The sequence below is a fragment of the Giraffa tippelskirchi genome, chromosome 2, assembly GCF_054371585.1.
Source record: "Giraffa tippelskirchi isolate mGirTip1 chromosome 2, T2T-mGirTip1v1.2.pri, whole genome shotgun sequence".
Taxonomy (NCBI): Eukaryota; Metazoa; Chordata; class Mammalia; order Artiodactyla; family Giraffidae; genus Giraffa; species Giraffa tippelskirchi.
In genome coordinates this window covers 19,977,620-20,001,700 of record NC_137276.1, presented here as the reverse complement: position 1 = coordinate 20,001,700, position 24,081 = coordinate 19,977,620, and the positions used below count along the sequence as shown (strand labels likewise).

Sequence of the window (24,081 nt, the reverse complement as noted above, 5' to 3'; positions counted from 1 at the left end):
ATGTATCTTTGATGTGGTCCTCTTTTGATTAATCCTGTTTGGAATTCTGTGCTTTCTGGACCTGGGTGTCTTGTTTCCTTCCCCATGTTAGGGAAGTTTCCAACTGTTATGTCCTCAGATATGTTCTCTGTGTCCCTCCCGTCCCCACCACCCCATACACATTTCTGGGATCCCTGTATGTGAATGTTAGTATGCTGATGTTGTCCTAGAGTTTCTTAGACTGTCCGTATTTCTTTTTATTCTTTTTTTCTTTTCAGGTTTAGTGATTTCTGTTATTGTTTTTAGCTCACTCCTTTATTCCTTTGCATCATCTAATCTGCTGTTATTTCCTTCTAATGTATTTATTTCGTTTATGGTATTCTTCATCTCTGTTTGGTTGCTCTTTATATTTTCTAACTCTTTGTTAAATCTCACTGTGTTTATTCCTTCTTCTCCCAAGTTCTTTGAGCATTTCTAAGATCATTACCTTGTACTCTTTATTGGGTAGATTCCTTATCTCCACTTAGTTCTTCTTCTAGGGTTTTAACTTGTTCCCCCTCATTTTGCCTGCTTTTGTGCTCAGTCGCCTCTGACTCTTTGTGACCCCATATGTCCATGGGATTGTCCTGGCAAGAACACGGGAGTGAGTTGCCATTTCCTTCTCCAGGGGATCTTCCTGCCCGGGGAATCGAACCTGTTTCTCCTGCTTCTCCTGCATTGCAGGCAGACTCTTTACCACTGAGCCACTAGGGAATCCCAGGTTCCTGCTTTTATTTCTATTTATTCAGTAGGTTGGTTACATTTCCTAATCTTGGAATAGTGGCCTTATATAGAAAATGTCTTATACTTCCCAGTAGCACACTCCCCTGTAGTCACCAGAGATTTAAGTTCCAAAAATGTCCTCTGTGTGAGTTCTTTTGGCCTTTGTGTTGTGGTGGGCTACCTTCTGTGGGTACACTGAGATGTGGCTAGCCTGGTTGGTTGCCAGGCCCCACCTTTTGTGGAGGCTACTGGCAGCTGGTAGGTGAGGCTGGGTCCTGGCACATTTGGCTCCATGGACAGAGGAGTCCTGTGGTGGTGCTGGCCTGCTGGTGGGTGGGCTGAATCTTTACAGACTGGCTGTGGGGGCACAATAGTTCTGAAACTGATGTTGGCCCACTGGTGAGTGGGGCTGAGGCCCAGGGGATCCTGGGGCTTGTGCTGTCCAATGGTGGGTGAGCCAGAGTTCTGGTGCTGGTGCCAGCCTCTGGTAGGTAGAGCTGGATCCTGGAGTCTCTGACTGTGGGGCCTCAGGGTCCCAGTCTTAGTGTTAGCCCACTGGTGGATGGCACTAAGGCCCAGGAAGTCATAGTTTTTCTGTTTATCTTTTGGATGTTTGAATTATAATAACTAGTGTTTTCTTCAAGAGCAATTCATAGGAACAACATTCCTTCAGTTCTTACATGTTTAATAATATTTACCTGTTTTTATACTGAACTATATTGTTAGAACTCAGTATTAATTCTTGGTCATATATTTTTGTCCTTGAAGACTCTTTACAGTTATCTACTGTTTTTGCTACTGAGTCCCTTCTCCTGTTTGTTTTTAGGTAGCAGTGAGTTGTATAGATTCTCAAAGAATTCTCTTTGAATCCTTGAAGTAAAATAGTTCCCCCTTTAAAATCTATGTTTTTCAATAGTACTTTTAACCAAATTCCTTTAGATCAGAAATTAGCTAGCAGATATCTACATTTAACATTAGAGTACAGGATAGAGACTGAGTTAGGTTATAAGGTGAGTCAAATGTAATATAGCTAGAACTGCTCAAGTCTCTGAATATCCAGTTCACCCCCTCACTTATTTGAATAATTCTCTTTATCCTAGGCAAGAGAAAAATAGTTAAAAAATAAACATGTACTCTTTTTAAATTTTGTGTTGGAGTATAGTTGCTTTGCAGTGTTCTATAAATTTTTGCTGTACAGCAAAGTGAATCAATTATGTGTACACACATATTCACTCTTAAGATTCTATTCCCATATAGATTATTATTGAGTATTGAGTAGAGGTCCCTGTGCTATACAGTAGGCTCTTTTTAGTTATCTATTTTATATATAGTAGTGTGTATATGTCACTCCCAACCTCCCAATTTATCCCTCCCCACTTCCCTCTTGGTAAAAATAAGTTTGTTTTCTATATCTGTGACTCTATTTCTGTTTTCTAAATAGGTTCATTTGTACTTTTTTTTTTTAGGTTCCACATATAGACAGTATCATATGATGTTTGTCTTTGATTTACTTCACTCACTATGACAATCTCTAGTTGCATCCATGTCACTGCAAATGGCATTTTCCATTCTTTTCTATGACTGAGTAATATTCCATTGTGTAATATATATTACATCTTCTCTGTTGATGGACATTTAAATTGTTTTCATGACCTGACTAGGGTGAATAGTGCTGCAATGAACATCGGGGTATGTGTATCTTTTTGAATTATGGTTTTCTCCTGATACATGCCCAGGAGTGGGATTGCTGGATCCTATGACTCAGTGGACATGGGTTTGGGTAAACTCCGGGAGTTGGTGATGGATAGGGAGGCCTGGCTTGCTGCGATTCATGGGGTCGCAAAGAGTCGGACACAACTGAGCGAATGAACTGAACTCAACTGAACTGATGACACTATTACTAGAAGGGACTAGTCAGTACTAGTTTTTAATAATTAGTGCATGGGCCACGGATGTATGAGTCAGGCTCTTTTCTAAATTGAGCTGTGTTATCACTTTCTAGTGGTCAGTTATTGGAACATTTATATATTCTGTTAATGGAAAAGTGGAGCTAATTGGTTGTAGAGTTAAACTGTAAGATACTGAATTAAAATTAATTTATAAAATATATTCTTTTTATCATACTTTTCAGGAAGATACCACTCAGTAGAAAATAATTGAACTTGTTGAATTGAAAGTTATATGAATTATGCATTTAGGCATATAATAATACATTATTGGAAGAAGTTTCTCATTTGAATGCCAGATTTCTTAGTAAATTATTAGTGTGATCTATATGGAGCGAGAATAATTTTATGAAGATATTTAGATTTTCTGTATTGGGTTTTTTAATTTAGCGTTTCTTCAGACTATAGAAAGCAATCCTACCTTTTAAAATCTTGCTCCATCAAAAATTTTCCTTGATTCCTGAGTCAGTCCTGATTATTTACATGGTTATGTATAACCATTTAATGTATTCTGAAATGGTATAGTGTTACGACATGGGTTTTGGAGTTGGAACTGTGTTAGCCTTGTGACTTAGTCAATTATGCTCTGTGTGATCTTTGACAAGTTGTTTGATTACTCTTGAGCCTTAGTTTCCTTATCTATAAATGGACGTTAATCTGCCTCAGAATTGTTGCAAGGACCTCATGAGATAAGAGCTAAAAGCATTTAGCACTGTGTCTGACAAGTAGTAAGTACTAAATAAACATTATCTGCTGCTACCTCTAGTATTATTATTGTCAGACTCCTACCATGCTGTTGCGCAGATAATTTAACTTCCATAAACCTTGGTTAACTCATCTGTTAATGAGAGTAACACTCCTGGGGTCCCTGCTTAACAGAGGGTTACTTTGGAAATCAAATATAATCGTGTGATAGTAGTTTATAAATTTCTCAACCTATCTGAACGAAGGTAGCAAGTCTTGTACCATTAGGACTGGGCAGGTAAAAGCAGAGGAAATGGAGATCTGCTTTTTGGGAAAGGGTTTAACTGAAGACTTGGTAACAGATTTGCTAGACTACTGAGGCAGATGTAGATACATAAGTTCCTTTCCTGATAAGTCAGGCTCAAAGTGCATATCTGTTTCATCAGTGTTCTCCATGTGGTATGTGTTAGATCCTAGATGAAGAATTTGTGGCAGAGTCCAAACTCATTTAGCTCAGTATCCATGGCCCTTTATGATTTGGTCTCAACTTCAATTTCTTTACCTCATTCCCTGACATTTCTTTTTTTTGTCTCTCTCTCTCATCACCCAGTATCTTTTTCCAGAGAGAGAGGTAAGCAGTTAAATGAACAGTTTGAGGGTGTATTCTTTTTATTTTTTTTCTGTGTTATTACACAGATATGTAACTCTCACATACATTTATATTTTTATTCAAACAAAAAATGCCAAATTAATCATATTATGAAGAAGCCACATTTTCAAAAAGTCTTTACTTGATTGTATGCCCATCAGCAGTCTATGAGAGTTTCTCTGTGTCCTCACCAGCACAGTTCTTTTTTAATTTTTAAATCAGTTTGATAGGTATTATTTCTCATTGTTTGTTAAATAAATATTCTTCTAATAACTAGAAGAAGATAGCTTTCTAGATCTTTCATACAGCCAGGAGAGGACTCAGAGTTCATTTGCTCATCTGCTTCAAAATGAAAACATAACTTTGGACTCTACTGAAATCCACTGGTCAAACATTGGGTTAGTGTTCTACTTACTTGTCTTTACAACTGCAACTTAGAAGCCACCTTGGAACCACAGCTTAGAAACCACCATCCTAAATTTGGTGTTTCTCAATCTTGTGTGTGTCTAAATGTATGTATGTATGTGTTCACAAACGATGTATATTAATTTGTATGTATTGAAACATTATACAGATGGAACCATTCTTTATCATTCTGCAGTTTATATGTTTTCTGTCTTTTTAAACTTTTTATTTTATATTGGAATATAGTTGGTGAAAATGTTGTGTTAGTTTCAGGTGTACAGCAAAGTGATTCAGTTATACATATATATATATATATATATATATATATATATATATATATATATATATATATAGCTACGCTTTCCTGTCTCAGTTCAGTTCAGTCGCTCAGTCGTGTCCGACTCTTTGCGACCCCATGAATTGTAGCACGCCAGGCCTCTCTGTCCATCACCAACTCCTGGAGTCTACCCAAACCCATGTCCATCGAGTCGGTTATGCAGCCAACCATCTCATCCTCTGTCGTCCCCTTCTCCTCCTGCCCCCAATCCTACCCAGCATTAGGGTCTTTTCCAATGAGTCAACCCTTCGCATGAGGTGGCCAAAGTATTGGAGTTTCAGCTTCAACATCAGACCTTCCAATGAACACCCAGGATTGATCTCTTTTAGGATGGATTGATTGGATCTCCTTGCAGTCCAAGGGACTCTCAAGAGTCTTCTCCAACACCACAGTTCAAAAGCATCAATTCTTCGGCGCTCAGCTTTCTTCACCGTCCAACTCTCACATCCATACATGACCACTGGAAAAACCATAGCCTTGACTAGACGGACTTTTGTTGGCAAAGTAATGTCTCTGCTTTTAAATATGCTACCTAGGTTGGCCATAACCTTCCTTCCAAGGAGTAAGCGTCTTTTAATTTCATGGCTGCAGTCACCATCAGCAGTGATTCTGGAGCCCCCAAAAATAAAGTCTGACACTGTTTCCACCGTTTCCCCATCTATTTCCCAGGAAGTATTGGGACCAGATGCCATGATCTTAGTTTTCTGAACGTTGAGCTTTAAGCCAACTTTTTCACTCTCCTCTTTCACCTTCATCAAGAGGCTCTTTAGTTCTTCCTCACTTTCTGCCATAAGGGTGGTGTCATCTGCATATCTGAGGTTATTGATATTTCTCCCGGCAATCTTGATTCTGGCTTGTGTTTCTTCCAGCCCAGCGTTTCTCATGATGTACTCTGCATATAAGTTAAATAAGCAGGGTGACAATATACATCCTTGACGTACTCCTTTTCCTATTTGGAACCAGTCTGTTGTTCCATGTCCAGTTCTAGGTTGTTACATAATATTGAGCAGAGTAGATTCCTGTTGGTTATCCATTTTAAATGTAACTGTGTGTACATGTCAATCCTAAACTCCCTAGCTGTCTCTTTCCACCACACTCCCCCCCCAACATATGATGTTTCTGTTTTGTAAATAAGTTCATTTGTATCATTTTTTTAGATTCTGCATTGAAGTGGTATCATATTTCGCTTTCTCCTTCTGACTTAATTCACTTAGTTTCTGGATCCATCCATGTTGCTGCTGCAAGTGGCATTATTTCATTCTTTTTAATGGCTAGATGATATTCCATTGTATTATACATACCACATCTCCTTTATCCAGTCCTCCGTTGTTGAGCACTTAGGTTTCTCCCATGTCTCGGCTGTTGTAAACAGCACTGAAATCGGGATGCCTGTGTCCTTTTGGACTCTAATGCTTGCCCAAGAGTGGGGTTGTAGGATCTTATGGTAGCTCTAGTTTTAGTTTTTTAAGGAACCTCCATACTGTTCTCTCTAGTGGCTATACAGTTTACATTCCCAACAACAGTGTAGGAGAGTTCCCTTCTCTCCGCACCCTCTCCACCATTTATTGTTTGTGGGTTTTTTGATGATAGCTGTTCTGACTGATGTGAGGTGATATCTCAATGTAGTTTTGATTTGCAGTTCTCTAATACTTAGTGATGTTGAACATCTTTTCATGTGCCTCATGGTCATCTGCATATCTTCTTTGGAGAAATGTCTATTTAGGTCTTATACCCTTTTTTGATTGAGTTGTTTTGATGATGTTAAGCCCCATGAACTATTTGTAAATTTTGGAAACTAATCCCTTGTTGGTCAAGTCATTTGCAAATATTTTCCCCAATTCTGTGGGTTGTCTTTTTGTTTTGTTTATGGTTTCCTTTGTTATGCAAAAGCTTTTACATTTAATTAGTTCCCATTTGTTCATTTTTGTTTTTATTTCCATTACTCTTGGGGGATGGATCGAAAAAGATACTGCTGCAATTTATGTCAGAAAGTGTTCTGCCTATGTGTTCCTGTAAGAGTTTTATAGTGTCTCGTCTCACATTTAGGTCTTTCATTCATTTTGTGCTTGTTTTTGTGTATGATGAAGAGTGTTCTAATTTCATTTTTTTACATCTATTGAATAGCTATCCATTTGCATTTAAAGTAATTATCAGTATATATGTTCCTACTACCATTTTCTTACTTGTTTTAGGTTTGTTTTTAATAGGCCTTTTTTCTTCCCTTCCTCTTTTGTTCTCTTTCAGTTTAATGACCATTTTTAGTGTGTTTGGACTGCTTTTTCTTTTTGGTCTGTTTATCGTAGTTTTGGGATTTGTTCCCATGAGGTTTTGATATAGCAGTCTAATATATGTGCAAGGTTGTTTTAAGTTTGCTGGTCTGTTTCCCACCTAGAAAAGTTCCTTTATCATTTGTTGCAAAGCTGGTCTGGTGGTGCTGAATTCTGTTAGGTTTTGCTTGTAAAGCATTTGATGTCTCTGTCACATCTGACTGAGAGCCTTGATGGATACAGTATTCTTTTTTTTTTTTTTTTTTTAATTTGTTTGGCCGCATCAGGTCTTAGTTGTGGCGTGTAAAATCTTTAGTTGTCACATGTGGGGTCCAGATCCTTGACCAGGGATCGAACCTGGGTCCCTGCACTGAGATTGCAGAGTCTTAGCCACTGGACCACCAGGGAACTCCTAGCATATTCTTGGTTGTAGGTTTTTCCCTTTCATCGCTTTAAATATGTCATGCCACTCCCCTTGGGCCTGCAGAGTTTTGCTGAGAAATCAGCTGATAACCTTATGGAAATTCACTTGTATGTTATTTATCATTTCTCTCTTGTTGCTTTTAATTTATTTTTTTTTTCTTTAACTCCTGTGTGTCTTGGCATGTTCTTCCTTGGGTTTATTCTGCCTGAGACTCTGAGCTTCCTGGACTTGGGTGACTGTTTCCTTGCCCATGTTAGGGATATTTTCAGCTATTATCTCTTCAGATATTTTCTCAGGTTTGTTCTCTCTCTATTTTCCTTCTGGGACCGCTACAATGCGAATGTTGGTGCATTTAATGTTGTTCCAGAGGTCTCTCAGACTGTCTTCATTTCTTTTTATTCTTATTTTTTCTTTTCCATGGCAGTGATTTCCCCCATTCTGTCTTCCATGTCACTTATCTGTTCTTCTACTTCAGTTATTCAGCTGTAGATTCTTCTAGTGTATTTTTCATTTCAGTTATTGTATTGTTTATCTCTGTTTGTTCTTTAGTTCTTCTTGTTCAGTCGCCAAGTCATATCTAACTCTTTGCGACCCCATGGACTGCAGCCCTCCAGGCTTCCCTGTCCTTTACTAACCAGTCTGTCTTCTTTTATGTATCTATCAGAATATTCTGCTAGTTGCTTCATGTGTTTTGTCAGCGTTTTAAGTTACAATTAATGTGAAAAACAGTATTTTTTCTAACTTGTATGGAATTATTATTATTCTAACTTGTATGGAATCAGAAGTCTTTTATTGTAATTTAAGATTCAGTATTGTAAAGCTTTCACATATGCATTAAAGGTAAGACTAAGGAATATATTTAGTATATATGGCTTATTGATCTGTTTTTCTGAGTAAATAATTACTAAATGTGATGATCATCATTCTAGTCTTATACCAAGAATAGATCTTATTAGCCTAGTGTTGTCTTACTTCCATCTCCCCTTGTATTTTCAACCTTTGTGGATCATTTTGGTCAGTCATTTTTACCAGTGAACTTTTTCTACTTCTAAGAACCCTTAATCCTTCTCACTGTCAACTGAAGAAGCTACCTTTTCAGTTCCTAGAATATAGGCTTCATGGAGATTGCTGTTATTGTTTCTCTAAAGGGGTCCTTAGAGCCCCTTTCCTGATTTATTTGCTGTTTTCCATGTGTATTTCAATTTTGTTCCTTTACTCCACTGCTCTGTATTCTGTCATTATTGCCTTTCAAGTCTTTCCTTTTGCTTGAAACGATTTGTTAATTAGCTGCAGATACAGCAGTTTTACTGTAGTAGTTAGGCTTATAGGCAGTGTACCACCATTTTGGAATCTTAGTTCCATTACTTTGCCAAGATCGCAAAGCTAGTTATTTAAAGATATTTCTGTGCCTCAGTTGTCCCTGTGTGTAAGATAGGGATAAGGATTTATCTCATAGGGCTGATACAGAGTTAATGTTTGTAAATTCCTTGCAATGGTGTTTGTTCATAGAAAGCACTTAGACATTAGCTGCTGTGGTGATTTCCCCCATGTTTCATCACTTTAGAATTTTGCACTTTGATTACTTGTTCCTATCTTACCTCTTCCTGTTAGATTGTAAATTCCTCAAAGTTAGAGCCTGCTTTATTAGTTTTTATAGTTTTTTAATGGGTTTTGCAAAGTAGAAGGTGTTTAATAAATATTTACTGTTTCAAATCATAGGAAAATAGCAAAATTGTCAGTAAGATTGTTTGCAGCACCAATTTACTTAACATAAATTATAACCTAAAGTAATTTAATACTCTCTCTGTATTATATTTCAGGAATTCTAATGAATCATTGATTGACCAGCACCATTTTACCAGTTGGAATGAGTTATCAGAAATGGGCATAGTGGTTTTAGATCCAGCATGTAACAGATGGAGATTACTTCTTCAAGCCAACACCTTTTTTGACTGTGTAGGATCTTTGTCTCTTCATCTTTGAATTTCTTTTGTTGGTAAATAAAAGGAGTTCATGTAGTTTTGCTCTAGCTTGAGTCACCATGAGTAGTAGTTTAGGAAAAGAAAAAGACTCTAAAGAGAAAGATCCCAAAGCACCATCAGCCAAGGAAAGAGAAAAGGAGGCAAAAGCCTCTGGAGGTTTTGGGAAAGAGAGCAAAGAAAAAGAACCTAAGACCAAAGGGAAAGATGCCAAAGATGGAAAGAAGGACTCCAGTACTGCCCAGCCAGGGGTGGCATTTTCGGTTGATAATACGATCAAACGGCCAAATCCAGCACCTGGGACTAGAAAAAAATCTAGCAATGCAGAGGTGATTAAAGAGCTCAACAAATGCCGGGAAGAGAACTCGATGCGTTTGGACTTATCCAAGAGGTCTATACACATATTGCCATCATCAATCAAGGAGTTGACTCAATTAACAGAACTTTATTTATATAGCAACAAATTACAGTCCCTCCCAGCGGAAGTGGGCTGTCTAGTAAATCTCATGACACTGGCTCTAAGTGAAAATTCGCTTACCAGTTTGCCTGACTCTCTTGATAACTTGAAGAAGCTGCGGATGCTTGATTTACGGCATAATAAACTGAGAGAAATTCCTTCAGTGGTGTATAGGCTAGATTCTCTCACCACTCTTTACCTTCGCTTTAATCGTATAACTACTGTGGAAAAAGACATCAAAAACCTGTCAAAACTCAGCATGCTTAGCATTCGAGAGAACAAAATCAAACAACTACCTGCTGAAATTGGTAAGAGGCCTTGCATTACTTTTATTATTTATAGTATTTATTATGCTAAATAGTTTTGTTGAGTTCTTTTCCATATCAAAAAGTATCTGATAACTTGCCTAAAAAAAAAAATAGTTGGTTTCTAAGTTCTGTCTTTAGCTTGCTTTAATCAGTTTTGTGATATTAATAGTACATGGTTTGAGATCATTTTATAGACCTAGAAAATGACTTAGAATGTAAATGTAATTGGGCCTTTTTCACACAAAACTAACCTACTTTCATTTTCATTGGGAAATAGTAAATTTGAAACAGAAAAAAATTTTTGCTAAAGTTTTTAGTTGTTACACCTGCTTTTAAAGTATTTACAGATAGCATTATATAAGATGCTTTAAGGCTATATTTTCCCATTCTCTGACATTCTCTTTTTTACCTGAAAATGTTTGTTTAAATTCACATCACTTTTCTACCTAATTTACCACAAAAGACTGGCATATAAGAGCTTTGTGAAGAAACTGGGTGGTAAGCAAGTTGAAAAAATTTTTTCATTTTGAAAGTACTTACATGTTCATTAAAAGCAATCTAAGGATGCAGAAAAGTACAGAGGCAGCTATAGTTAATGTCAACACTTAGTATTTTGATAGCTTTCATTCTTATTTTTACACGTAAAGCTATATGTACTAAAAAGGGAATGCTTTTAAAAGAATGGATAGTAGGATAAAAAATAGGAAATATACATGTGTAAACAATTCAGTAAAAAGTTAGTTATTTGATAATTTTAATTTAAAAAAATTTTCAGCAACTTTTGGAATATAGTAAATCGCTGACTTACCTAAGATTTGAGATATTGACAAAGGTGTTATTCTTGTAGGCCCTTTTTTATGAGAGTTCAAAAAATTGACATAAAAATTGATTACACAACTTTTAAAGATAAGTTTCTTTTTTGTGGGTGAAAGATTTATTCTGAATAAAACAGGTTAGTTAAATATATTGTTGCTTTAAGTGTTGGTCTTATCATGAGTGATAAAAGAAACTTTGTTTTTAGGCTGTGGAGCTTTGTAGAGATATAATACTCTGTGGATATTTGAAAATTTTTTGTTTAGCTTTGAAAAAAATGTAATTTATATTTTAGGTATGATGTTTTATTATATTTAGCTCTAACCGGACACTTAAAATCTTTTATTTTATTTTGGTTTAATTTAATATATTTAGAAATCCATGATTGATTTTCTCAAGCAATGTACTTGTATTTATAAAGTGTGACACACTTATGAGATATTAAAATATTCCTGAAAATTTGAGTGGAAATGCTCCTTTCCATGTTTTCAGATAGGAATGTTATTGTTGAATGACTTGATTCTGTACTCGATCAAAATTTGACTTGTTTATGTGACTCGTTGTAGAATAGAATTATAATTTTTTGAGGAAGGTAATGCTGAATTTTTAGGTAGAAACAGAAAATGTTATTTGCTGTCTTTGTACTTATTGTTGTTTTGTGCATGTTACACTCCATTCTAAAATGTTGACCTTCATTCATATGAGAGTTTTTCATTAAGGACTTTTTTTCTGTAGAAATGTTATCAAATTACCTGGGAATTGAGAACATTCATTTCTTAAACAGGAAATTATTTCATAGGACTTTAAATTTACTTCACTTTGTTTTTAAGCATACGGATAAAATATTTTTACTATAAAGTAATGTATTTTTAAAAATTGGCTAATTTTATGTAATTAGAAGGTTGACTTTTGTGGCTGCCTAATCTTTGGACCTTTATTTCTAAATTTGCAATTTAAAAAATAACCACTGAGTTTGTATTTTAATTAGTACCCCCCAACCATTAGTGACAGTGAATTTTGGTTTTTTTAATTTCTTTATTTCTATAAAAATAGTAACTGCATAAATGTCATTTATATTCCAGGCGGGGCATCAGATAGAAAGCAAACTGCTTTAAAAAAATAAAATAATATTTCTTATAAGGAATTAAAATTTATAAGGTTTAACTTAGATGTGTGGATTTGGGACAAACTTTGCAGAAGTCTGCATGATGTATTTCCTTATGGGAACAAGAAAATAAAAGTCTAGTAAAAATAAAATAATTGTAATAATAAGAATAGCTATTGTTTGAGCACAGTATGTCGTATAACATACACTATTTTCTACATGTAACTTTCTATCTGTTATCTCATTAAATTCTTATAGTAATCCAATGAAATAAGTACTTTTCTCTTATTGTACTGAAAAAGGAACTAAAAATTTAGTGAGATTAGATAATTTACTAAAGGTCATATAGGTAAGAAGTTGGCAAAGTCACAGTTTGACTCTAGGTCTCACTGTACTGCTTCCAGTGTCTAGAAGAGTGGATGCCTGCTGAGTAGCTCAGTCATGTCTGACTTTGCAACCTCATGGACTGCAGCACACCAGGCTTCCCTGTCCTTCACTATCTCCTGGAGTTATGTCCATTGAGTTGGTGATGCCATCCAGCCACCTCATCCTCTGTTGTGCCCTTCTCCTGCCCTCAATCTTTCCCAGCATCAGGGTCTTTCCCAGTTGAGTCAGCTCTTCACATCAGGTGGCCAGAGTATTGGAGCTTCAGCTTCAGCATCAGTCCTTCCAATGAATATTCAGGGTTGGTTTCTTTTAGGATTAACTGGTTTGATCCTCTTGGAGTCCAAGGGACTCAGGAAAAGCACCGCAGTTGGAAAGCATTAGTTCTTCAGCGCTTAGCCTTCCTTATGGTCCAGTGCTCACATCCATACATGACTACTGGAAAAATCATACCATTGATTATATGGATTTTTGTCGGCAAAGTGATGTCTCTGCTTTTAATGTGCTGTCTAGCTTTGTCATAGCTTTCCTTCCAAGGAGCAAGCATCTTTTAATTTTGTGGCTGCAGTCACCATCTGCAGTGATTTTGTGGCCCAAGAAAATAAAATCTGTCACTGCTTTCCACTTTTTCCCCTTCTATTTGCCATGAAATGTTGGAACCAGATGCCATGATCTTACTTTTTTGAATGTTGAGTTTTAAGGCAGCCTTTTCACTCCTCTTTCACCCTTAAGAGGTTCTTTGGTAACTCTTTGCTTTCTGCCATTAGAGTGGTATCATCTGCCTATCTGAGGTTGTTGATATTTCTCCTGGCAGTCTCGATTCCAGCTTGGGATACATCCAGCCCAGCATTTCCCATGATGTACTCTGCATATAAGTTAAATAAGCAGGGTGACAATATACAGCCTTGACATCCTCCTTTCCCAATTTGGATCAGTCCATAGTTCCATCTCTGGTTCTGTTGCTTCTTGACCGGCATATAGGTTTCTCAGGAGACATATATGGTGGTCTGGTATTCCCATGTCTTTAAGAATTTTTTATAGTTGTGATCTACAGAGTGAAAGCTTTAGTCTGTGAAGCAGAAGTGGATGTTTTTCTGGAATTCCTTGCTTTTTCTGTGATCCGACTGATGTTGACAATTTGATCTCTGGTTCCTCTGCCTTTTCTAAATCCAGCTTGTACACCTGGAAGTTCTCAGTTCATGTACTGCAGAGGCTTAGCTTGAAGGATTTTGAGCGTAATCTTACTAGAACGTGAAATGAGTGCAATTGTATGGTGGTTTGAACATTCTTTGCCATTGCCCTTCTTTTGGATTGGAATGAAAACTGACCTTCTCCAATCCTGTGGCCACTGCTGAGTTTTCCAAATTTGCTGATATATTGACAGAAATATAGCATAATTCAGATATAATTCACATACCATATGATTAATGCATTTGAAGAATACAATTTAGTGGTTTTGTAGCATGTTCACAAAGTTGTTCACTATCACAAACAATTACAGGACATTTTCATCACTCCAGAAAGAAACTCTATACTCTCTGGCAATCACCCCACCCCAGCCCTGTTTTCTTCCAACCCCTTAGTCCTATTCAAGCATTAATCTACTTTCTGTTTCTGTAGATTTGCCTGTTGTGGTGTGTGCATGCTAAGTCACTTCAGTCATGTCCGATTCTTTGTGATCCTGTGGACTGTAGCCTGCCAGGCTCCTCTGTCCATGGAATTCTTCAGTTCTAATAATTGGAATAATAAAATACACAGTCTTTGGTGAGTGGCTTCTTTCACTTAGCAAAATGTTTTCAAAATTCATCCAGATTGTAGCATCTATCAATATATTGTTCCTTTTTATTGCTGAATAATATTCCATTGTATGTTATAACACATTTTATTTATCTACTCATCAGTTGTTGAACATTTGGGTTGTTTTCACCTTTTGACTGTTAGGATAAAATTACTATGAACATTTGTGTACAAGTTTTTGTGTAGACATTTGTTTTCATTTCTCTTGGGTGTATACCTAGAAGAGGAATTACTGAGTCATATAGTAACTCTATGTTTATCTTTTGAGGAACTACTAGACTATTTTCTTAAGTTACTGCACCATCTTACATTTCCATCAGCAGAGCGTGAGGGTTCCAATTCCTCTATATCCTCAACACTCTTCTGTTAGCTATTTTAATGTAGCCATTCCATGAGTGTGAAGTGGTATCTTATATGTTTTTTATTTATAATTCTGTGATTATTGATTAGTTTTTAATTTTTGAAAGCTATCTTTTGTCATAAAGACAGAAATAGTTTTCTCTGATGCAGATCTTGCTTTACTGCTTTTTAAATTACAACACCCTCCCCAAATCCTGAGCTCTTTTAAGAATGCTTATAAAAAAGACTCATGCACCAGGATCAAATAAAATGGGATTTGACATTTTGAAAAGTTATACATCTTTAGTGTAATTTGACTTAGTGTTGAAACTCATAACAAGAGAATTTACAGTTCATTATATATACTAATTACCATTTGTTAAACTTCCGTTTTTATAAGTTTCAGTTCAGTTCAGTCGCTCAGTCGTGTCTGACTCTTTGCGACCCCATGAATCACAGCACGCCAGGCCTCCCTGTCCATCACCAACTCCCGGAGTCCACCCAAACCCATGTCCATCGAGTCAGTGATGCCATCAAACCATCTCATCCTCTGTGGACCCTTCTCCTGCCCTCAATCTTTCCCAGCATCAGGGTCTTTACAAATGATTCAGCTCTTCGAATCAGGTGGCCAAAGTATTGGAGTTTCAGCTTCAACATCAGTCCTTCCAGTGAACACCCAGGACTGATCTCCTTTAGGATGGACTGGTTGGATCTCCTTCCTGTCCAAGAGACTCTCAAGAGTCTTCTCCAACACCACAGTTCAAAAGCATCAATTCTTCGGTGCTCAGCTTTCTTTATAGTCCAACTCTCACATCCATACATGACCACTGGAAAAACCATAGCCTTGACTAGACAAACCTTTGTTGGCAAAGTAATGTCTCTGCTTTTTAATATGTTGTCTAGGTTGGTCATAACTTTCCTTCCAAGGAGTGAGCATCTTTTAATTTCATGGCTGCAAGCACCATCTGCAGTGATTCTGGAGCCCCCAAAAATAAAGTCAGCCACTGTTTCCACTGTTTCCCCATCTATTTCCCATGAACTGATGGGACCAAGTGACATGATCTTAGTTTTCTGAATGTTGAGCTTTAAGCCAACTTTTTCACTCTCCTCTTTCAGTTTCATCAAAAGGCTCTTTAGTTCTTCTTCACTTTCTGCCATAAGGGTGGTGTCATCTGCATATCTGAGGTTATTGATATTTCTCCTGGCAATCTTGATTCCAGCTTGTGTTTCTTCCAGTCCAGCGTTTCTCATGATGTACTCTGCATATAAGTTAAATAAGCAGGGTGACAATATACAGCCTTGATGTACTCCTTTTCCTATTTGGAACCAGTCTGTTGTTCCATGTCCAGTTCTAACTGTTGCTTCCTGACCTGCATACAGGTTTCTCAAGAGGCAGATCAGGTGGTCTGGTATTCCCATCTCCTTCAGAATTTTCCACAGTTTGTTGTGATCCGCACAGTCAAACTCTCTGGCATAGTCAATAAAGCAGAGGTAGATGTTTTTCTGGAACTCTCTTGCTTTTTTGATGATCCAGCGGATGTTGGCAATTTGATCTCTGGTTCCTCTGCCTTTTCTAAAACCAGCTGGAATATATGGAAGTTCACGGTTCACGTATTGCTGAACCCTGGCTTGGAGAATCTTAAGCATTACTTGACTAGCGTGTGAGATGAGTGCAATTGTGTGCTAGTCTGAGCATTCTTTGGCTTTGCCTTTCTTTGGGATTGGAATGAAAACTGACCTTTTCCAGTCTTGTGGCCACTGCTGAATTTTCCATATTTGCTAGCATATTGAGTGCAGCACTTTCACAGCGTCATCTTTCAGGATTTGAAATAGCTCAACTGGAATTCCATCACCTCCACCAGCTTTGTTCGTAGTGATGCTTTCTAAGGCCCACTTGACTTCACATTCCAGGATGTCTGGCTCTAAGTGAGTGATCACACCATTGTGATTATCTGGATCATGAAGATCTTTTTTGTACAGTTCTTCTGTGTATTCTTTCCACCTCTTCTTAATATCTTCTGCCTCTGTTAGGTCCATACCATTTCTGTCCTTTATTGAGCCCATCTTTGCATGAAATATTCCCTTCGTATCTCTAATTTTCTTGAAGAGATCTCTAGTCTTTCCCATTCTATTGTTTTCCTCTATTTCTCTGTACTGACCACTGAGGAAAACTTTCTTATCTCTCCTTGCTATTCTCTGGAACTCTGCATTCAAATGGGTTTATCTTTCCTTTTCTCCTTTGCTGTTCGCTTCTTGTCTTTTCACAGCTGTTTGTAAGGCCTCCTCGGACAGCCATTTTGCTTTTTTGCATTTCTTTTTCTTGGGGATGATCTTGATCCCTGTCTCCTGTACAATGTCACGAACCTCCACCCATAGTTCATCAGGCACTCTGTCTATCAGATCTAGTCCCTTAAATCTATTTCTCACTTCCACTGTATAGTCATAAGGGATTTGATTTAGGTCATACCTGAATGGTCTAGTGGTTTTCCCTACTTTCTTCAATTTAAGTCTGAATTTGGCAATAAGGAGTTCATGATCTGAGCCACAGTCAGCTCCCGGTCTTGTTTTTGCTGACTGTATAGAGCTTCTCCATCTTTGTCTGCAAAGAATATAATCAATCTGATTTCACTGTTGACCATCTGGTGAGGTCCATGTGTAGAGTCTTCTCTTGTGTTGTTGGAAGAGGGTGTTTGCTATGATTAGTGTGTTCTCTTGGCAGAACTTTATTAGCCTTTGCCCTGCTTCATTCTGTACTCCAAGGCCAAATATGCCTGTTATTCCAGGTGTTTCTTGACTTCCTACTTTTGCATTCCAGTCCCCTATAATGAAAAGGACATCTTTTTTGGGTGTTAGTTCTAGAAGGTCTTCTAAGTCTTCATAGAATTGTTCAACTTCAGCTTCTTTGGCATTACTGGTCCGAGCATAGACTTGAATTACCGTGAATTTGAATGGTTTGCCTTGGAAATGAACAGAGATCATTCTGTCATTTTTGAGATTGCATCGCAGTACTGCAGTTCAAACTCTTGTTGACTCCATTTCTTCTAAGGGATTCCTGCCCACAGTAGTAGATATAATGGTCATCTGAGTTAAATTCACCCATTCCAGTTCATCTTAGTTCAGTGATTCCTAGAATGTCAGTGTTCACTCTTGCCATCTCCTGTTTGACCACTTCCAATTTGCCTTGATTCATGGACCTAACACTCCAGGTTCCTATGCAATATTGCTCTTTACAGCATCGAATCTTGCTTCTGTCACCTGTCCCAGTCACAACTGGGTGTTGTTTTTGCTTTGGCTCCATCCCTTCCTTTCTGGAGTTATTTCTCCACTGATCTCCAGGAGCATATTGGGCACCTACTGACCTGGGGAGTTCATCTTTCAGTGCCCTATCTTTTTGCCTTTTCATACTGTTCATGGGGTTCTAAAGGCAAGAATACTGGAGTGGTTTGCCATTCCCTTCTCCAGTGGACCACATTCTGTCAGACCTCTCCACCATGCCCCGTCTGTCTTGGGTAGCCCCATAAGGCATGGCTAACTACATTATTATCTCATATATATATATATATAAACACACACACACTTATATATATACACACACACACATATATATACACCCATATATATATATAAGTGGTTATATATATATATCTATGGTGCTTATTCTTTTCTGTTTTTTTTTAATGAGTATAGAAACCTTGAATCATGCCATCCAGTTTGTTCAGCAGTATATTTGATAAGTATGAGAAATTTGAAATTTGTGAAACATAGCCTAGTAGTATTTAGTTTAAATAGCATATTAGGAATTCAGCAGCTCTGTTGCGTTTATTGGGAAATTATTTTAAAAACTGAATACCTATTTAAGTATTAATGGCATCTTTATTAATGCCATGTGATTTGATACCAATGATGCATATTCACATGGGTGAACAGTGGCATAAAACAGTGAAAGGGTACTGAAAGACATATGAAGATCATAATATATTAGAGAGTAGCCAGGAAAACTCTTCATTTGGTGATACTGAATTTACTTTTTTCCTTTTGTATGATAAGACCTGGACAGATAAAGTTAATGTACTGTCTTTTTGTGTTAAATAGATAGATGGAAACCTTAGGGATTGCTTTCTTTTTTAGACCAGTATATCATTCTTCCTGCCTACATCTCCTTTCACTGTTTTTAGTCTTCAAAAAGACTCTTCACTGAACAGCAAAACACTCAAGAAGTCATATTTTCAGAGGGAAAACAATAAATAACCACTCTCTTACCCCATCCTCTTCCCTGCCTGGTTCCTTTGAGTTTCATGTTAGGGATGTGCTTTTGTAAATTTTTTTTTGGTCTCGGTAAATTAGAGTAAAGGTTATCAGGTTTTCATTTTGAATAATCAGTCACTTTAGTTCAGGAAATTCTGAACAATGAAATTTTAAAGGGTTTTATTCTTCTAAAAAGGAAATGATTACTCTTTGAAACCAGAAATAAACTCCATCTTTGTCTCTTACTAATAATACTATAGGGCTTCTCCAGGCCCTCAGTGGGTAAAGAATCTGCCTGCCATGCAGCAGACCTCAGTTGGATCCCTGCGTTGGGAATATCCCTTGGAGAAGGAAATGGCAACCCATTCCAGTATTGTCTGAAAAATCCCATTGATAGAGGAGCCTGGTGAGCTACAGTCCAAAGGGTCACAGAGAGTTGGGCATGACTAAGCACGCACTAGACATTCATTCAATATTTCTAGAACTTTTCCTTCAGTGAATTAAAGGCTAGTTTTAAGATTTCTTCTCTTTAAAGTTTCCTCCTATTCATTATTCTTTATAAAATAGCTAATTTAGAAGGAATCTTTTTTTAAAAAAAACTATTCATCCTATATTTTCTGTTCAGTAAAGTGCTAGATAATTTATATTGTACACAATTTTGAGTGGGTAAATTGTCTTAGAGAATGATCTGCTATGTTATACATGCTTTTTGAGAACCCAGATCATTTTTACCCATTTAAAAAACTCTCACAGCATTCAGATATATGAGAAATTAGAAATAGCAATTTTTTAACCCACGTGACTCATTAACACTTATTGAGAACAAAGTCAGTTTTTTACTGTTCATACTATAGTACTGCAGTTATATTTTATGTCAAGTAATATATAATAAATGTACATATATGTATAATCAATATATAAAAAATACTAAGAATCAGCAGTTTTTTTAAAAAAATTGAAGAGACAGAGATTTTGTTTAATTCCCTATTATGTAATTTTTCTGTAAATTTTTGTAGATAATAAACTGTAGGCTTTCAATAAATGTTGAAGGGCTTCCCTGGTGGCTCAGATGGTAGAGTCTGCCTGCAATACGGGAGACTTGGTTTTGATCCCTGGGTTGAGAAGATACCCTGGAGAAGGGAATGGTTATCCTCTCCTATATTGCCTGGAGAATTCCATGGACAGAGAGGAACCTGGCGGGCTACAATCCACGGGGTTGCAAAGATTCGGACATGACCAAGTGACCAATACTTTCAATAAATGTGGCTGGAAGTGAATTTAATGAAGCCTAACACTATTACCCAATTTTTAATATTAACTCACATTGTAACCCTTAGTTCCTAAAATTCTTGAAATTCTCTCAGGACTGTCAGGGGTGCTGCAATTGCTTTCATGGTACAGGTAACATTATTTAATAATCTCATTTGACTGTTTTGTACAAGTGCTAATGAGTAACTTAGTTTGGCAGGCAAGAGAAATCAGGAAAGGGAATTCATAGTTGTTAATAAATAACTTTTTTTCACTGGAAGTCAGCAAGAAACCTTACAGACCTAGAAATGAACTGTTAACTTAGTTGACTGTTGTCAAATTGTCAGGTGTTTCATTAAACAACAGAAAACTGGAAAAGTTGTTATTATTGGTAAAGGAGGAGATAAGAGAACAGAGGGGAGAAAACAGCACTTGAGCCATCTTAGAAGGATCTGATTGAACCAGGGGATACATTTGACTTCCCGCTCTGCTGTGGTGTAGGGAAGAGGGCATCTTTGTGCTCTAATGATGGCATGCTAGCCATTCAAATAATACAGACAGTGTTGTCTGTGTTGCTTAGTTACAGAAGCACTGGCTTAGAAGAATTACTAAAGTTTTCTTTAGAGTGAAAGGGAGAATTAGGCCTATAAGACAAATTTATACAAATAAAATAGTGTGTATTCTGATGTAAGTCCCTAAATCTATTCAAGCTTGTGTAATAAGAATTTCCAGCCCTTGTTAATTGTGTTATTTTACAAACGTATTTTAGTAAGATTTGATTTGATTTTTATTGCTCTGAGTGCTTGAAAAATGACCCTGTAAGTTCAGGAACAAGAGTTAATTTAAAAATGTAAATGTCCTTCAGTTCAGTTCAGTCACTCAGTCGTGTCCTTAATATGAGTCAAATGATAACCTAGAGTAAGCCACAACTTATGAAATAAACCTAAATTATTTATTTACCAACATTTTAGTGCCTGTTAGATACATTTTAATAGGGTCTTTTTATATGTTGCTAGATTTAATTTACTAAATCTTGAAGATTTTTGCATCTGTACTCGTCATGGATATTGATCTGAAATTTCCTTTTTTCCCTTTCTTTTTTTTGTAATGGTTTGCTACCAGGGCAACTCTGGCTTCATATTGTGGAATGAGTTGGGAGGAGTTCCTCTTTTATGTTCTGGAGGAGTTTGTGTAGAATTAGTATTATGTTTTCAAATAATTCAGATGGTAAAGAATACAACTGCAATGTGGGAGACCCAGGTTTGATCTCTGGGTTGGAAAGATCCCCTGGAGAAGGGAATGGCTACCCACTCCAGTATTCTTGCCTGGAGAATCCCATGAACAGAGGAGCCTGGCAGGTTGTAGTCCATGGGGTTGCAAAGAGTCAGACATGACTGAGCGACTAACTTTTACTTCTTTGAAATGTTTAGAAGAATTTAAGAGTTTTGTAATCTAGGACGGTTTTCTTTGTAGAAAGATTTTAAATGGCAAGTTAATGGAAAGTTATTTGGGTTTTTTGTTTCTTCTCAGTTGAGGTTTGGTAGTTTTGAATCAAAGAAGGCAATGGCAACCCACTCCAGTACTCTTGCCTGGAAAATCCCTTGGATAGAGGAGCCTGGTAGGCTGCAGTCCATGGGGTTGCACAGAGTCGGACACGACTGAAGCAACTTAGCAGCAGCAGCAGTTTTGAATCTGTCAGAGGATTTGTCTTTTGATTTGTTGAATTTTTTGGCATAAAGTTCATTTAGTTCCTTATTATACTTCTGAAGTTTGAAATATATATTATTATATCTCTCATTCATTCGTGATATTGCTTTTATTCAGTTCAGTTCAGTTGCTCAGTCATGTCTGACTCTTTGCGACCCCATGAGCTGCAGCACGCCAGGCCTCCCTGTCCAACACCAACTCCCAGAGCCCACCCATACTCATGTACATTGATTTCATGATGCCATCCAGCCATCTCATCCTCTGTTGTCCCCTTCTCCTCCTGCCCTCAATCTTTCCCAGCATCAGGGTCTTTTCCAATGAGTCAGCTCTTCGCATCAGGTGGCCAAAGTATTGGAGTTTCAGCTTCAACATCAGTCCTTCCAATGAACATCCAGGACTGATCTCCTTTAGGATGGACTGGTTGGATCTCCTTGCTGTCCAGGGGACTCTCAAGAGTCTTCTCCAACACCACAGTTCAAGAGCATCAATTCTTCGGTGCTCAGCTTTCTTTATAGTCCAACTCTCACATCCATACATGACTACTTGAAAAGCCATAGCCTTGACTAGATGGACCTTTGTCGGCAAAGTAATGCCTCTACTTTTTACTATACTCTCTAGGTTGGTCATAACTTTCCTCCCAAGGAGTAAGTGTCTTTTAATTTCATGGCTGCAGTCACCATCTGCAGTGATTTTGGAGCCCAAAAAATAAAGTCAGCCAGCCACTGTTTCCACCGTTTCCCCATCTGTTTGCCATGAAGTGATGGGACCAGATGCCACGATCTTAGTTTTCTGAATGTTGAGCTTTAAGCCAACTTTTTCACTCTCCTCCTTCACTTTCATCATACTCTTTAGGCTCTTTAGTTCCTCTTCACTTTCTGCCATAAGGGTAGTGTCATCTGCATATCTGTGGTCTTTTTTTAAAAAACTGCTTTTGGTTTCTTTATTTTTTCTATTATCTTCCCCCTTTTTTTTCTGCCCTTAATTATCTTGTTTCCTATTACTGTAGGTTTAATATGTCCTTTGTCTTAAATTGTTAGATTGATTTCATTCCTTTCTTCCTTTCATTACGTAAGTGTTGATAGCTGTGAACCACCCCTCTAAGTGCTATTTTAGCAGCATCACATAAATTTTGATGTGTTGTATTTTCCTTATTATTTAGTTCAAAATATTTTCCAAATATCTCTTATTGTTCTCTAACCCATGGATTATTTAGCAGTGCATTGTTCAGTTTTCAAGTATGTCAGAGACGTTTCCATTTAACTTTCTGGCTATACCATGCAGCTTGTGGGATCCTAGTTCCCTGAGCAGGGATCTAACTTGCACCCTCAGAAATGAAAATATAGAGTCCTAACCACTAGGACCAGTGGAGACTTCCCTATTTTTTGTTATTGATTTATAAAATATAGTCTATCTTGGTAAGTGTTCTATGTGTAGTTATAAAGAAGATGCATTTTGCTGTTATTTTGGAGCAAGGTCAAATTGATTGATGATGTTATTCCTTTCTTCAATACCCTTATCAATTTTCTGTCTACTTTTTTCTTCAATTAGTAAGAAATGAGTATTGAAATACCCAACTATATAATAGTAGAATTTTTTTCTCCCATTAGTGCTGTTATTGTTTGCTTCTTGTACTTTGAAACTTTATTAGTTGTTTATATGCTTAAGATTCTTTTTTCTTATGAGCAATTTATGCATTTTGAAACATTTTTCTTTATCTCTGGTAATATTTCTAGTAGTATCTCTTTTTCTGAATTCCATTTTTATTTGATATTGATATAGCCATATCCCTTCCTGCCTTTTAACTTTTTGTCTTTATATATATTTAAAATGTTTTCTTATAGGCAGCATATGGCTAGGTCTTTGTTCTATCCTGCCTCACAGTTTTTGCCTTAATTGAAGGGTTTAGACCATTGTAATTAATATAGTTGTCAGTCTAGTTGGTTTAAGTCTGTCAGCTCGCTGGCTGTGTTCTTTTTGTGTCGTTTGTTGCTTTTCCTTTCCCCCTCATTTCATGCCTTCTTAACCGGTCTAGCATGCACAGTACACATCCATAACTAATACTGCCTACATTTGAAGTGTACAGCTGGGATACTTTATATAACTCATTTTTTGTTTGTATATTATGTCATAACGAGTTTAAGGTTATGAGAAATTGGCAAGAATACCACAGAAGTGATTGTGTACCTTTCCCATTGAATCACATCAAGAGATACATGATGTTGATATGTCTCATTACTGGTAATTTT

At 37.0% G+C, this 24,081-nt stretch overlaps 1 protein-coding gene across 17 annotated transcripts in view; it reads left to right on the top strand.

Annotated features, from left to right (window-relative positions):
* Nucleotides 1-24,081, top strand: part of SHOC2 (SHOC2 leucine rich repeat scaffold protein) — an 85,424-nt gene that overhangs the window by 21,809 nt on the left and 39,534 nt on the right. For all 17 annotated transcript variants that reach the window (XR_014068565.1, XR_014068564.1, XM_081540314.1 and 14 more), the window contains one exon: nucleotides 9,274-10,197. Coding sequence is in view for 15 of the 17 variants with exons in the window: in XM_081540314.1 (XP_081396440.1) it covers nucleotides 9,495-10,197 (703 nt within the window). In the remaining 2 variants the exon portion in view is untranslated. The remainder of the gene's footprint in view (nucleotides 1-9,273; nucleotides 10,198-24,081) is intronic.